The sequence below is a fragment of the Terrapene carolina genome, unplaced genomic scaffold (genome assembly GCF_002925995.2).
Source record: "Terrapene carolina triunguis isolate 2854851 unplaced genomic scaffold, T_m_triunguis-2.0 Scaffold69, whole genome shotgun sequence".
Taxonomy (NCBI): Eukaryota; Metazoa; Chordata; order Testudines; family Emydidae; genus Terrapene; species Terrapene triunguis.
The window spans coordinates 13,980,734-13,997,274 of record NW_020664420.1 but is presented as its reverse complement, the minus strand read 5'-3'; the positions used below and the strand labels follow the sequence as shown (position 1 = coordinate 13,997,274).

The 16,541-nt window shown below is 38.4% G+C and overlaps 1 protein-coding gene across 1 annotated transcript in view; it reads right to left on the bottom strand.

Moving 5' to 3' along the window:
• The window catches only part of WDR7 (WD repeat domain 7), a 437,463-nt gene that overhangs the window by 68,286 nt on the left and 352,636 nt on the right, over nucleotides 1-16,541 (bottom strand). The window contains exons 22-25 of the mRNA XM_029910906.1: nucleotides 9,698-9,710; nucleotides 9,022-9,139; nucleotides 6,571-6,720; nucleotides 5,451-5,533 (exon numbers count right to left, since the gene is read on the bottom strand). Of these exons, the coding sequence (XP_029766766.1) occupies nucleotides 5,451-5,533; nucleotides 6,571-6,720; nucleotides 9,022-9,139; nucleotides 9,698-9,710 (364 nt within the window). The remainder of the gene's footprint in view (nucleotides 1-5,450; nucleotides 5,534-6,570; nucleotides 6,721-9,021; nucleotides 9,140-9,697; nucleotides 9,711-16,541) is intronic.

The window sequence follows — 16,541 nt, the reverse complement described above, 5'->3', positions numbered from 1 at the left end:
AGTGAGTGCAGGATGAATATTGAAAATATGTGATAAATGTTATTAGATTGTAACAATTTAAACTAAGAATTAGGGCCCATTTTTTATCTTCGTGTATTTGTCATTACATTCCATATCTATCTATACCTCTGTGTAAGTAATAACAGTAAAATATTGTCCAAGTATCTGACAACTATTTTTGTTATTATTTATCATTTTTAATGTGGTAGTGCTCTAAGGTCCCCACTGGGATGAAGAAACCTATTGTCCTAGGTACTACACAGTCACACGGCAAACGTAGTATCTCACTCTGAAAGCTAATTTAAGGCAAGGTGCAACAAGTGAGTTACAAATAAAAAAAACAAAAAAAACCCAGGAGAGAAGTGAAGAAGAAGTTAGCAGAGTAGAAAGGGATCTTGAGGAGCAATATGAAGGAGGGAAGAATTAACAATAACTCCTATATAAATCTAATGTACCTGTTCACTATGGAGGGAAGGGAGGTCTATCATAACCATCCATTGGGTTCTAAATTACTTTCCTATATACCGACGCCACTGAAGCGTGATGTAAGAAATAGGTGTGGGTGTATGACAGTAACAGCTCACCACATTCTTCAGAACACATAGAATAAGATATTGTCTGCATCTGATGGAGCTGAAGACACTATTTGGCTAATGCAATGCTTTTACTTTAAGATCTTTCTTTGGACTCAGCGGGTAACAAATAGTGCAAAATGTGGACGCTTAAATATTCATAAAAATATTAATTGTGTAGGTAATACATTTCCCTTCTATTATCATACATTCACTGGATATCTTAGAGACCTTAATTTAGAATTTTAATGTCTTGCAATTAGCCACAAGGGGTCTGGCTTTACTTCAGATATTCTTCAGTCATATTTTAAAGTTTTGTTCCTTCCCTTCTACAGAATCAGGCCTCCACTGAAATCTGATGACCAAGAATTAACACGGCTGACAGCATCTTTACCTACTGAGTTGTAATTCTTTGGCATTCTACAAGAAACTCAGAAACTATCTGTTTTTAAAATTTTATTTCAAGTCCTTGTTTTGTTTAGTCTTGGAAATAAAGTTCTAGCTCTAATACATTTGCTTCCTGTGAGATTCTTCCACCGTAAAAAGCAAAATAAGGAACATTTATTGTTTCAAATTCAGACTAACTTCCTGTTTTCAAATACACAGCAACATTTGAACATCAGTTAATTCCATCCTAAGGTCTCGATTCATCAAGGTATCTAAACACATGCCTAGTCCCACTGACCTCAATAGGACTATTCACATGCATCAGGCTGCTCAATCAGGACTACATGATTCTTAGGAAATCTTCTCAGCCATGCAAAACGTTTCTGAGTTCAACTTTATCTTGAGCATTTTCAAAATTTCAGACATACTTTACTGTTAACCCACTGCACTTCTGTATTTTATTTTATTTGGACTTTTATGATTTCTGTCTGGCATTTTATTGAGCATTGGTAAAAATTAGTCTACATAAAACATGACAGAAGCAAGGGAAAAACTAGATATCAAACCGAATCAAATATTGTAAAATATGTTGTTTAGTGAGAGATTCACCTCATCACAGCCAGATTGGATGGATTCAGGATCACAGTCATTAATAAGAGGACTACTAAATCTGTATGCCACTAAAACAGAAGGAAAGTTAATAATCCGGTATTTGAACAAGCATACTAATTTTTAAAGCCATGGGTTTTACAAAACTACTCAAGCTAGGACTTTGCTTGGAAACAGCGAACAGAGATTGGTTGTTATAGCCATGATATGGTATTTAAAGACTACGTATGAGAAGGGAAAGCCAAAAATGCCTAATATTGTTTTATCTGCTGAAGTAACAGACTCAGTCACAACAGGTGTGCACATTTAATACAGTATCGCAGGGAGATCATTAGGAGATTAAAAGAATTAGTAATAGGATTAAGCCAAAGTGCTACCAGTTGGAATCTCTCCAGAGATTCAATGATTTGCTAAAATCGTATGAAATTTTCCATTGGTCTGAAAGATGACTTCAGTAAAGTGCTGTATCATTTTTACAATAGCCATAACTATGTACAGTAAGAGATATTGCTAGCAATTTAGCCAAATGTAAAGACAATGTGCCACTATAAAAATGCAAAAAGGATGGGGAGATTTCTTGCATTAATTCCCACTTGTCTTTGCATTTACATTTCAAGCTAAAGTTTTTAAAATATCTGAAGGAAGGAAGATTATCTTTATTCATGACATACCTGTCAAAGGTATAATAGTTCCTTTCTTGCAACTGTTGTTCTTTTTTATAGCTTGTTACATTAAAATACAACCCCCTGACATATTAAATATTGTAATTTACATGGTTAATATGTTATAATATGAATATTTATAATAGCCTAAGAATATTATAAATATATATTATAAATCACCTTTTATTATCTGTGAATATTAAACTTTAAGAACAAAAGGGGAGATTTTCAAAAACACAAATGGCAGGCATTGATCTTCAACTGAATGTCAGTGGGAGTCAGAAGCCTACCTACACTTTGTGCCTTTCAGAACTCCCCAAATGCCAAACTACCACCAATACAAACATGAACAGAAAAAGAAAACCACCAGGTTCCTGACTAGCTAAAATAATATGATAATTCTATAAAAACCAAAGGAACAGAAAAACAATCTCTGATGTCAGAAAAATATTAACACTCTCTCAGCAGTTTATAAACAACAGACCACGAGACAGCTTTAAAACCAGCAACAGAGTTCTACTGACATTTGAGAGTTTAATTTCAATTGAATCCTATACGCCCAGTGTGAGAGAGAGTCTTAAAAATATTTTTTAAAAACCAATCAGATGAGAACATTTGTATTCCACTACTTGACACATGAATTAGCAACAAGAGAAGTGCAGGTCTGTCACATAGTAAGTATCCTCTGAAGTCGGTTTTTGTTCTGTGTTTCCAAATTCTGTTCTTCTTCCAAAGATGCCAGTGGGGGAGCAGTAAAACCTTTGCAAATGTATCAGAAAGCTATCAAGGACCCTGACTGCATCTTTAGAGTTGTTGTTAAAAACAACTGAGGAGAAGGATGAAACTGGCACTTTGCAGCACAATTTACTGGCATCTGGGGGGAACTGGTCAGATGGGCAGACACAGCAGAGGACAGGCATTTGGGAACCAGGTGATTAAAGTCTCCTTCTCCAGCAATAACACAATCATGAGGATGGTAGCGATTTGGCAGGTCAAAAGAGAGGTACAGATCCTGCTCACCTGGCAGAAGAGTGTAAAGTAGCTACATGGCAGGAAGAGATCCCTTCCACCCACTCATCTGTCCTCAAAGGTATGAAGAGTGAGTGGTAATTGCCACAAACTCAGGATTTATTAAACCCAGTTGTTTTTCAGTGACTGTTTCTTGTTATCTCAGTTATATTGCTTGTTCCAACTGGACAGCTGTATTATGCCCCGAGAGATTAGGATGGAAGGTCTTGAAAATGCATATTCTGTAGAACATTACTCTGCTCTATGCTCTCTTCAGCTTGGTCTACAGATACCATATGTATTTATAAAATTGATGCACTTCCATGTTGGGTTCTTTGTAATTACACTTTATTTTCAGCTATTAGATTTATCAAAGCAGCTAGTTCTTACCAAGAAAAGAATGGACACTTGCTTTCAAGATCATGTACTTGGTGAGGATGGCTTTATAGTCCAACAGCACTCAAAGAGTAAGGCTCAAACATCCTCAGAAAGTACACCTGTGATATGGCCAAATTCTGTTATGAGAGTACACTTTGCTATGGACATCGCTATGCTGCTGAACATGGTTATATCATGAAAGGGAAGTAGGTAAGCAGGTGTTTTGATGAGTGCTGGTTCCTCAATACCCTTGGAAGACTTATTCTGTCATAGGTCAAAAACCTCAATTGTGACAGCGCTGCCTGCAGTTTGGCCTCAGCATTCCTTCAGACTGTGACTAAATCTCCTCAAGTTGGCCCAATATAGACCACTGTGTTATTTTTAACTGCTTATTTTGAAATAGTTGCAGCCTTCATTTACACCAAAAATAGATCTCTCTCTTCCTGGTGTGCCTGAGGCAACATGCTTTATTTTTAATTGTATAAGCACCTATCAAGTTTGTGCAGAAACACTATTAATTTAAATTTTTTTTTAATGTGGGTATACAATTATCCACCAATACTTTGAAGAAAAAGTATTACAGATATTTCCCCCCTTCTGGAGAGGATAAATAGACGTGTTGATAAATCACCTCTTTTATGGAATATTGTACAGTGTTAGACTGGAAAGGAAGCATGTAAAACTCTCCTTTGTCATGATGTCCACAAAAATCTTGACAACAGTTCGGCTGCTGGTGCTCTGAGACTACTGCCTTTTATGCTGACCAATATTTCCTCACTGCTTCCTTGCACTCCCCTGTTGATCTGTCTGTATCCATTTGTTGTCTCCTGTCTTACACTAGAACTGTTTTTGTGCTGTGTTTGTACAGTACCTAGCACAATGGGATCCTGTGTCTATGACCAGGTTCTTAAGTGTTATGATAATACAAATAACAACAGATTAAACCACAGGACTTGGATTAAACCTCAGAAGAGCTGTGTTCTATTCCCATCATTGCCAGAATTCCTTTCACAAATCACTTCATTTTGCCTCTGTTTACCCATGTGTACAATGAGGAGAATAACTAATTAACTGAAGTATATAAAGCACTTTAAAATCCAGGGGTGCAAGATGCTGTAGAAGTACAGAGTTATTATTACCAAACAAAAGAAACGAACTGTGGTGGTTACAACTATAATGAAAGAAAAGAACCTCACCATTTTCTGTTGTTTATGACAGAGAAAATAATACAACATCGGAGTTGTAGGGCAAAGTTTTAAGAGATATTACCAACATAAAAATGAACAGTATTTTACCATGTGGACTTTTATACAGAAGCATTTTCAATAGTTGGCAATAACTCTGCTATTTTCTAACCTATCTCCTCTTTTTCAGATGCAATAGGGATTAGAAAAACTGTACACGACAGTAGAACCTCAGAGTTACAAACACCTCGGGAATGGAAGTTGTTCGTAACTCTGAACGAAACGTTATGGCTGTTCTTTCAAAAGCTTACAACTGAACATTGACTTAATACAGCTCTGAAACTTTACTAGGCAGAAGAAAAATGCTGCTCTCTCTCTTTTTTTTTTTTTTTTAGCAGTTTACGTTTAACACAGTATTGTACTGTATTTGCCTTTTTGGTCTCTGCTGCTGCCTGATTGTGTACTTCCAGTTTCAAATGATGTGTGCGGTTAACTGGTCAGTTCATAACACTGGTATTCATAACTTTGAGGGTCTACTGTACTTAAAATACTCTGTAAATCTGAAGTTTTAAGGTGTAAACATTATGGCTATAAGTAAGCTATAGCAAGAGAATATATTCATCACAAATCATTTCTTTCAGTGCTTTTACCTGCAGATGGCTGGAAAGCATTCCTGAAGTCCCTTTTTTTTGACTAAGGATCCTTCAAGGCAGTACATGAGGATGTCCATAACCTTGGAAACAAAAGTTACAACTGTTTAACAATGTTTGATTTTATTGTTCATAACAATTTAAATTCTGAACAGTTATAGAGTTTTCTAGCTCTTGTGTTTAATTATATTTTTGGTACCTAAGTATAACGTGTTATCTGCATAAACAAATCTGACTGTATTGCAGCATATTGGAATTTGCAATGGCAATGGTACTGGGAATTGCTGCAAATACTCATTCACAGTAACAGTACACATTTTACAAAGCTACAAACTACAGGCAAGTGTCTGCTATTGAAGGAACACCACATTTTGTGCTAGTTATATTAAGAGGGAATGTGAACAGGAACACCAAAGTTAAGGAAATCACATGGTATGGTGGATTCTTTAACAATGTCCTTCAGCCTTAATGAATATGCATCTGAAAGACAAAACTTTCAACATCCCTCTTCAGTCCATTCAAAATGCTGCTGTTACAACCACATCCAAATTGCCAACAAATTCTTTTACTAGCTTGTCCTTACCAATTAAGTCCTACCCAATTCTCTGCTCTGGTCTCTTCAACCCTTGACACCTTCACTTTGCCCAAGCTACAGGATTAACTATTCCATTTTGTCCATCTCCATACATCCTTTTATGTAGCCCTCCTATCAGAAACCCTCTCTGCAACCCAGTCTTCAATGCACCCACTTAACCCTTTTCAAGGGCCTCCTGAAAATACATTACTTCCCAGCCCAAGTCCTGCCCTTAAAAAAGAGTTTACCTAAAAACAGATCGAGGAAAAAATTAGAACAAGGTGTGCTAAACATCACTGCTCGCTGATCTCGCTTTTGCTGCGCCATACCCAGTCATTTGTATATCTGTTTTCTGCTCCTTTTTAAGCCCTTTGAGACAGGGACAGAGTCTTATGGCCTCAGATGTGTTATTTTAAAAAATAAGTATGTTCCATGGTGCTGTAAACGTAGATGGCACTTTACAATTTACAATTGAGTTTATGTGCAATGTATTATTCATTGATTTATTAAAAACTATGATATACAGATATTACAGCATATTCTTACCTCTACAAGAAGATCCACAACATCTGTGGGCATTTTATCTATTAGTATTTCGATGACTCTTAGGATCTCTCCTTTAGCCCGAGCAAGAGCTGTGGTGTGAATATTCTGTTGAGACTGAGTGTTTGCTGCCAGTGCAGTGTGTCTATGCACCTACAAAAGGAATAGGATTATATATTTAATTACTGTTGTCCACATATGTTTCAACTATACTTAGCATGAGCTTTCCATGTTAGTTTCTTAATACCAGATCAGGTTCCAACATTTCTACTGTCTCTAGCAGCGGTGAGAGGAGTCCAAGTGTTCATATGGGCTACTGCAGTTCTACATTGTCACATCTCTTCTTCAATGTGTACATAAAGCCAATTAAGGAGGTTAAGTAAAGAGGCTGGGCTGGTGATTATTTCTGTTTGCTAATCACACCTAACTCTGTGTCTGCACCTCTGACTTGGCTGGCACAGTGGAATAATTAGCCCACTGTCTAAGATTGAGGCATGGATGAAGACTGAGGTACTGTCACTAGTCTGAGGGAAGAAACCAGAGGAATTACAAATTACAAATTAATTATGCAAAATTACATTGTTCCACATCATTCACTAGGAATGAAGACATCTGATGACCAATCCAAAAATATAATTTGTGAAATATTCAGAAAAGAAACAGCTTTTGTTTGAGGTTTAAGGACAAATGTTCAACATTTGGACTAAAATATTACATTAAGAACATCTGTATTTTGCAGAACTCATTTGAACCACAGAATCATAGGGACCTTGAGAGGCCATCTACTCCAGTCCCCTGCACTCGTGGCAGGACTAAGTATTATCTAGACCATCCCTGACAGGTGTTTGTCTAACCTGCTCTTAAAAATCTCCTGTGAGGGGGATTCCACAATATTTATTCCAATGTTTACCCACCCTGCCATTAGGAAACTTTTTGTCCTATCTTCAGGAGTTAAGAAAAACACATTTTTCCCCTCCTCCTTGTAACAATCTTTTACATACTTGAAAACCATTATGTCCCCTCTCAGTCTTCTCTTTTCCAGACTAATCAAACCCAATTTTTTCAATCTTCCCTCATAGGTCATGTTTTCTAGACCTTTAATCATTTTTGTCGCTCTTCTCTGGACTCTCTCCAATTTGTCCACACCTTTCCTGAAATGTGGTGCCAGGAACTGGACACAAAACTCCAGTTGAGGCCTAATCAGAGCAGAGTAAAGTGGAAGAATTACTTCTCGTGTCTTGCTTATAACACTCCTGCTAATACATCCCAGAATGATGTTTGCTTTTTTTGCAACAGCATTACACTGTTGACTCAGATTTAGCTTGTGATCCACTATGACCCCAGATCCATTTCCGCAGTACTCCTTCCTAGACAGTCTCTTCCCATTCTGTATGTGTGCAACTGATTGTTCCTTCCTAAGTGGGGTACTTTGCATTTGTCCTTCTTGAATTTCATTCTATTTACTTCAGACCATTTCTCCAGTTTGTCCAGCTCATTTTGAATTTTAATCCTAACCTCCAAAGCACTTGCAACCCCTCCTAGCTTGGTATTGTCTACAAACGTTATAAGTGTACTCTCTATGCCATTATCTAAATTATTGATGAAGATACTGAACCAAATTGGACCCAAAACTGATCCCTGTGGGACCCCACTTACTATGCCCTTCCAGCTTGACCGTGGCCTTTGAATGTAGCCTTTGAATATATTTTAATTATTATTCTGCATACACTCTTTAAAATGTTGGTCCACTTTCTTTACTGATCCTCACTTTCACAAAAAGGGAGGGTCAGGGTGAATAAATGGCCCATCTTGGACTTAATGATATATAATACCAAATATTATTTTGGACATTTAAAGGCCCATCACGGTCTACCTCCTTGCCAGCCTTCTTTTGCCAACCCGATGTTTAGGTACACTCACACATAATCAGACCTGCAGAGGCTGCAGCTGCGTCTAAAATCAGATGCACTAAGGAGATGGGAGAATGACTGGGGTAGAAAGGGGATCCTAGGTTCTATGCTATGCCCAAAGAACCTAGGACTGGATTGGGGAGGACCCAGAAGAAACACCCATCACCAAAGACGGGTGGGATGATGAAGGATTTTGCCCACTGCTCTATATGTGAATTGGAAGGTTATACACCCAGTACATCAGGACACAACAGGTTAAGCCATTTTCAACTCATCAAGTGACCTGGTGTCGCAGTTATCAAGATATTGCTGCATAATGTGTGTGTTGCATACCACCAAATATTTAAAAATGATAACCCATTTTGTCTCCCCAAAAAAGCTAAATTCTGGGGCAGTGGTAAAGGAGATTTGACAATTTTTTATTTCTGTCTGCTAATACTGGAGCTGAAAAGCATTAATATAAAACCAACCAAAAAGTTTGTTGCACGCTGAGATCATTATTCTTTTGAAAGTGCAGTTCAGTGAACATTGAAGTTTTTCTCACCTCCTTGGCGATAGTTGTTATGAAGGCGGGTGGTCTGGCAGTGGCAATGAGTGAGAGAGCATGTCGTGCAGAGCGGGCGGAGTCAGCTGCTGGACTCAGAGGCAGCCCCATTGTGATGCTAAAGAGGGATCAGACAAAGGGGGGAAAAAGAAAAGAGGCATTAGAAATATAGAGTGAAAAGATTAGACACAGCTTATAATGTCAGTTCAAGGTCAACGGGAGCACTCAAACAGTTAGAATATAATGGACTTCCAACAATGAGCAGTGATTAGGAGTCAGGGTGTTCTGGCATCAAATACAAAATCGAATAATTAACCATGAAGATTGAAAACAGTATGTGCATCTGTCCAAAGTGTTAAAAAGGCCTTGTTAACAAATTATCTAGCTGTAGTACTGAATACGTATCACAAAACCTGGGACAAGGCAAATAAAGAATGTCATACAAAGTATTTTTATATTTTATTGTTTAGCAAAAGTTTAGAAGCAGCTTGAAAATACAGCTTTTGTAGTATTACTATTCAATTCAGCTAAGCACTTTTAACTAGTTGGGAGGAGGGGAAGGAAGAGCTTCTAGAGGCACTGAAAATACTAAATTCATTCAATTTGGTTTCCTGTGTTGAATGAATCACTTTGTTTTAAAATACTGCAAGCGCTACTAAGGCAAAGCTAGACTCACCTATCAGCAACCCCTATTTATGAACATCACAGGCGTGGCAGAAGTTCAACACACTAAGGCAAGATTGCTTTTTCAGAGTATATGCAAATGAGCAGCACTGACTGGTTGGTGACTGATTTTTAGAACAACTTCTCCTCCTTAAAAATCTACATCTTAGCTGTTGTTCCTAATTTGCATTATACAGATATATGAATGCTAAGTGTTAATAAAACTACGATTTTTCATAAAGTAAGTGTCATTTAAGCGCACACTGAGAACAAGAGATGATTTTTGTTACATAAGAAGAGGTGAAATCTACAGCTTTCTCCTCTAGCAATGTGATTTCAGATGCGTTAGTACTTTAAGAGATGCACAGGAGATAAAAATATATTAATTGAAGTCTGTCCAGGACCAATTAAGTAATTTTATCAAGCTTCATCTGTAATTTAAATTATATACGATTTATTTCTAAATACTTAACGCCGAGGACACCCCCAATATGTTAAGTCATGGCTCATTAAAATATTTAATTAACTTATTATAAAGCAATACAAAATTATCACAGTATCTCTTTGGAAATACAACCAGAGGCCCAAGCCTGCAGCCCATACTCATGTGAGCAGTCACACTGCTTTCAATCAGATTACTCACATGAGTAAGGGCTGCAATTGAGTTATGATTGCAATCATTTTACACAACTAATGTCATTATAACTGATTAACAAAAAAACTCCTTTCTAAATCCTTAACATAACAGTCTCGCATTTAAAGATTCTTGGTCGGATTGTAACTGTGCCAGAACTCCACTCAGTGCAGCTGATTGGTGAGGTGGTAAAGGTAGCTGTCATCCACCATTGAGCTTTTCTAATCTCTGGAGTTGCTGGGGGCCAGTTCAGCCTTTAGTGTAAGTTAGAGCGGCCTCAAGACTACTCTAAACTATAGACAGCTGCAATTGTCCTCTGTGGAGCTGTTTCATAGCAGAGACTCTCTCAGTACAGTCACATCCCAGCCATGTCCCTTTCATCCCCTACATACTGCTGAAGTGGCACAAAGCTTATTAGCGGGCAGGATATGGTTCATTTTTGCTGTTCGCTCTGACTGCAAATGAGAGAATGCCGAAGATCATCCTAAACAATTCCATTAACTCTCACATCATTTATATTTTATTCATGTCACATCTTACCAAAGGCACACATTTAGAAATGTTAAGAATTTTAAGACTTGTTTTTTTAAAAAACAGTAGTATATAACATGTTATATGTTTGTACATAACATGCAAAGCCTAGGTAGAGTCCAACTCCACAAGCCTCAAAATGACAGGAAAGAAGGCATCAATACCTTTGTTCAAGCTCCAAAAAATATGCAACTTAGTCTATCAACTTGTTTGGCTCCATCCCAATAATGTCTGAGTCATGATGTTAATGTCTGATATCTTCTGATATGCCAGGCTAAAAGGAGGAATGATTTCTAATTCTCCAAAGGGGTATTTATAGCACAGTTAAAAATGTTCCTGGACCAGATAACATGTTTCTCAATTCTGGTCTTTAAATAAGTATAACTGGGAAGGGGGCTTGGAGCAAATGTACATTTTGAGAGACAGGGAGGGAAGGGATGAAGTGTTATACCAATAAAAACTAGCAGGATCTTATTAAAGGGGACAAGATAAAGATGCCACATTTATTATTAATCTGTAACTATTAGCAAATACCTCAATGCTTATACACATACACTCACACACACACACACACCAAAATGTTCTGCAGCTGCTGGATAGTTACCAGTCCTGATTGTAGTTTGAGTTCGCAGCTTGGGATCGTAGCTCGTGACAGCTAACTGGCCAGGAAAGCTGAGCACGAGGAGGAGCGGGGTCTCTGTCGGGCGCGCACCGATGCTCCTTGATGTTGATAGCAGAACGTTACCCAAAGTCTCTCATCTCACCCTTCCTTTTTTATAGGAGTTTAGTTTGGATTCAAAGTTCCTAGGTCTTGCTGTGTCACGCCGCCTCTGGGTTTGGTGCTTGATCACCTGTCAATTGCAGGCGTGACTGTCAGCCTGGGACCTGGCTTTGATCTTCCTTCTGTTGTTTCTTTTTAGGGTGGATGCTTCTTGCTTGAGTTAGGGCTGTTGTCTAGTTCTTCAGCCGTTGGTATTTGAACTTTATCTCATCAGGACGGGCTGGTGCTGGAGGTTGATTCTATTACCCATGCATCCCTCATTCACACATCTCAACTAGACTAATAAAATTACAGCAGGGTTTGCAAAAATGAAGGTTGCAGCAAGCCCTTACAAAATGGAGTAAGCGTTTTAAAATGGGGTTTGAATTACAATATGGCACAGAAGTTACAATGTAGAAAAAATGGCAAGTGTAATGAAAGTTACAATGTAGGCAAAATGGCAGGTGTAATGAAATGGTGAACAGAAGTTACAATGGTACAGGATAACTAAAAACAATTTCATTCACATTGGTTCTACAGAAGTATACCTCTCAACAGCCTAACAAGAGAATGTGTGAGCAAAAGGGGAAAAAAGGATACAAACAATGTGAAATATTATTTCCTCAATGAAGAGAAGATATCTCTTTTTGAACTATGCTTAGGTCAAATATTTCCAATAAAAATAAGATTTAAAAAAAAAATCTATCCTGTTTAATTCTCTCCTCTGCTCATGTTTTATATGGAATATATGCTATGAACTGTGGTATAAAAGCAGCTGGCATGAGTTTGGGATGGCCAATTACTTCTAAGTGACAAAGCCACAAATACATGTGAGTGCCATTTAAACCTTTATTCCACACCACAAAGGGTATGTCTACACCCAGCCGCTAGTTCGGCGGCTGGGAATCGAAGTTCTGGGTTCGACTTATTGCGTCTTGTCTGGACGCGATAAGTCGAACCAGGAAGTGATCGCCGTCGACTGCGGTACTCCAGCTAGATGAGAGGAGTACCGCGGCGTCGACGGGGGAGCCTGCCTGCCGCGTGTGGACCGAGGTAAGTTCGAACTAAGGTACTTCGACTTCAGCTACGTTATTCACGTAGCTGAAGTTGCGTACCTTAGTTCGAATTGGGGGGTAAGTGTAGACCAAGCCTAAGTATATGCCCTAACTTAAGGAATATTTTAGTGGGTTTAAAAAAATTATTGGAACTATTTTTTCATCTGTAAAAGTAGGTGCTTTAGTTATTGAGCGCTCTCTCTCATGTTTTGTGCAGGAAGTGGGTGCCAAGATTGGTGTCAAAATTGTTTCATATTCTTAGTTATTTCCATTTTTTTTATTTTTGAGAAAAAAATGTGTGTTCAGTGGTACAAAGCTCCTCTTGAACTGCACTTAACAACTTCGATGATAACAATGAAGTTTTTTATTTTAGATTTTTGTGTATGGTAAATCTATGATATAACAGGATTGCACACTCTTGTAGCTTATATATGAAAAAGTATGCAAAGACCAGCCAAGCATTGATTAAAGCTTTCTCTGACAAGTGAGCTATTTGAGCCACTGTCAAACTATGTAGCAGCAATACATGGATAAAGGATAAGCATTAGATTCAACAAAAATACATGAGATCTTGCTTATCATTTTTATTCACCTCATCTTCTCTTACTTCATCAATATACACAATAAAATAATGAATATAATAATTAATGTACTTCTCAGAATAGCACTATATAGATGTTCCTGTTACCTTTTATTTGTTATAGCTCTTTGAATAAAACTAAAAATCATTTTGGCATTTTTGCAGACTACTGAGTGATGAAAGCATATCAAAAACTAGATTAACAATCTAATCCTAATGTTGTTATCTAATAACCCTGGTCTGGTGCCTATGTGTATTCATTGAAAACTTCAGAAGCATAGTTCAGCAAGGATTCACATGTTTCTATCAGGAATATTTTTCCTCCCAGTGTTTGGTAAGGCATACATTTTCCTGAAAAGCAACAGGTTTCTTGTTAATTCATTTACAACACTTAGCTGTGGTAGTACGTGGCCAGAGATTAACCCCCTCTCGCAGCTGGTCTGTATGTCTTCTTTCAGAGCTAAAGCTGCATGTGATGGAACGGGCACATTGCACCAAGACCACAGACCAAAACAAAGGCAGATGCAAACCTAGCATTCACAAGAAAGCACCAGGTCTCTTATATCCAGATATATTCTTCTTTAGGGGAATGTCATTCTTTCCACATCCTTAAAATTAGTACAACATGTGTACTATCCTAGCCAGATACAGATTCCGATCACACCTTAAACAGTCATTTGTGTAAACCATAGTGCAGACAAGCTATGGACTTTTACAAAACTGATACTGACCCATCCTACCACAACACATGCCTATCTATTGCCAGTGGCACTAAGGGATCTCAAACTATTCTATTTTTACCCTTTTCCCCCCTCTCAGTAAATTTGATTCAGAGTACAAATATATTGTTTATATTATTTATTTAAATTTATACAATGCATAAAAAAAGCCACCTATTCAGGGCTGCCGGCATGCGTGGCATATGTTAAAAATTCAGTCAAACTGATACGAACAGGAATAAATCCAACAGCCTCCCCCAAACTTGGAAACATCCAGCCAAATAGAAAATACCTATACATTAATATAGTGGGTCAAGATTTATTGCCTGGGTCCCACTGGCAGAAAGTCTGCCTGGAGTTGAGGTTTAGCTGCAGACTTTAGTTGCTAAGCCAGCGGTCAGATGATGGCTGACACAGCCCACAAGTGGGTGGGAAGCGCATCTCCCTCACAGCTTCCACTGACGGGACTTGTGGAGCTCTGGCTAAAGTTTAAAGCTGCTTTCCCATAGGGGAGGCTTCCCAACTTGTGGGAAACTGCCTCTACGGACACAGCTGGTGAATACGGTGGGAACTAATCAAACCCAAACTTGTAAAAAAAATTACACCGTACCCCAAAATAAACATAACAGCAGTATGTGTGGCTGAAGTTCAGATTGCTCACTGTGGGTACACTAGTGGGGAGGGGAGAGATTAGATTCCTTTGGCCTCATCTTCCCATCCAGGAGACCACTATAAATTTGCTGCAAGCTTTAGGGAATGTAAGGGACCAGCACTCTGTCCCAGATGGCTTGGCTACAGCAAGCCCCAGCAGGACAGCTCTGCAGAAGTGCAGACTACATTTTAAAGGTGTATCAATAAGTATTTTTTACTGAACTTACTCCAATACCGTAGTGCCATACAAAAGATCTGTTCTGAACAAAGGTATGAAGGATGGCAGAGCAGTTTTGCCTGGGATGCTCTTGGGCCTGCACTGACACGTTGGTGGTGGTAGTGGAAACTAGGCAGATCTGAGACTAGCTGATACTGCTTCAGCTAATCTCCGGCGTTCATGCTTCTGGGAGAAGGGAGGCTTGGCAGATGACAGAGCCAGTGCCCTGAGATGCCATATCTGTCACTGAAGAATGGGCAGGAGCAATACTTGTTTTTCCTGTTCATCCTGGCAATGCAGTCATGCAGAGTGACTGGATGCAAATATATAAGTACCTTTATATGGCACTTGCATATTCCAGGGTCTTTACAGACATTACATGTTCTTCACACACTCCAGTAACCGAGGGACTTCATTATTATTCTTATTTTATAGATGGGGAAAACAGAGGCAAGGCAGTTAAGTAATTCTGTCAAGGCCACAGAGGAAGCCTGTATCAAAGCTGTGTCAGAGTCCATGGGTTATAATGCTGCATTCAGATTATGCATCCCTCATACACAGATGCATACCAATAAAAATGCATATTTCCAAAAAATCAGGCCAAGATTTATTTCAATAGGGATTTAGGACACAAATGCAAGCTCTTACCAAGCAACAGTCTGTTCCAGTACTATATTTGTAGGTGCACACTTATCCTAGTCCGACCATCCTATTTTGGTGTGGAAGCAAAGGAGTCTAATGGTTAGAGCACAGGCTCTGGAAGCAGAACTCATTTCTATGCACAGCTGTGGCATATGCTTACTGTGTGGCATTGAAAAAGGTCACTAACCTCAACTGTACCTCAATTTCTCTATTTGTAAAATGGGTATAATGATATCTATGTTTGTTAAGAGCTTGGTGATCATCAGATGTAGAGAACTATACAAGTAGTATCCCATGTCTGCCTCCAGGACTAGTCACCACACAAAATATTCATATTCCCATGGTTGGATACATAAAACCATTTAGTCTGATCTTAGATAACTGATTACTGTGGCTAAATGTTACCAAACAGTAACTATTCCATCCCCTATATAAGACATTAATGTGCAAATGCTGTTCTTACCTGCCCAAATGCTCCAAATCCCCACCTAACAGTTAAAAAAGCACCATGCATTTCCCCCTACCAGAATGCCATACTGATTGCATAATCTTCCCAATAAGGATAAAGGTTCTCTTTCAGCTCCCTCCCCCGAAAAGGGGTTCCATCTAATATTCTTTCAACTGATAAAACCCTCATATCTTCTCATCAAAGAAAAACATTTCCTTTCCCGTTTCTAGTAGAAATGTGGAATTTTTCTCTTAATCAAAATAGTATTATGTAATTAGAGAGATCTCAGATACAAATATTCGGTTTTTAAGTTAATAAATGTTGCTCTGCTGGCATTATTTTTCTAGGAAGCACGTTTCTGAGAGACACTGCAAGAACACAAGTCCTTAGCTAGTGGCAATAATTAAGTAGCACTGCTGGGAGCATAATAAAGGCTCTGTTTATTCTCAGAATGGAGAGGGGTAACTAGTGGTGTTCCCCAAGGGTCAGTCCTCGGACCGATCCTATTCAACTTATTCATAAATGATCTGGAGAAAGGGGTAAACAGTGAGGTGGCAAAGTTTGCAGATGATACTAAACTGCTAAAGATAGTTAAGACCAAAGCAGACTGTGAAGAACTT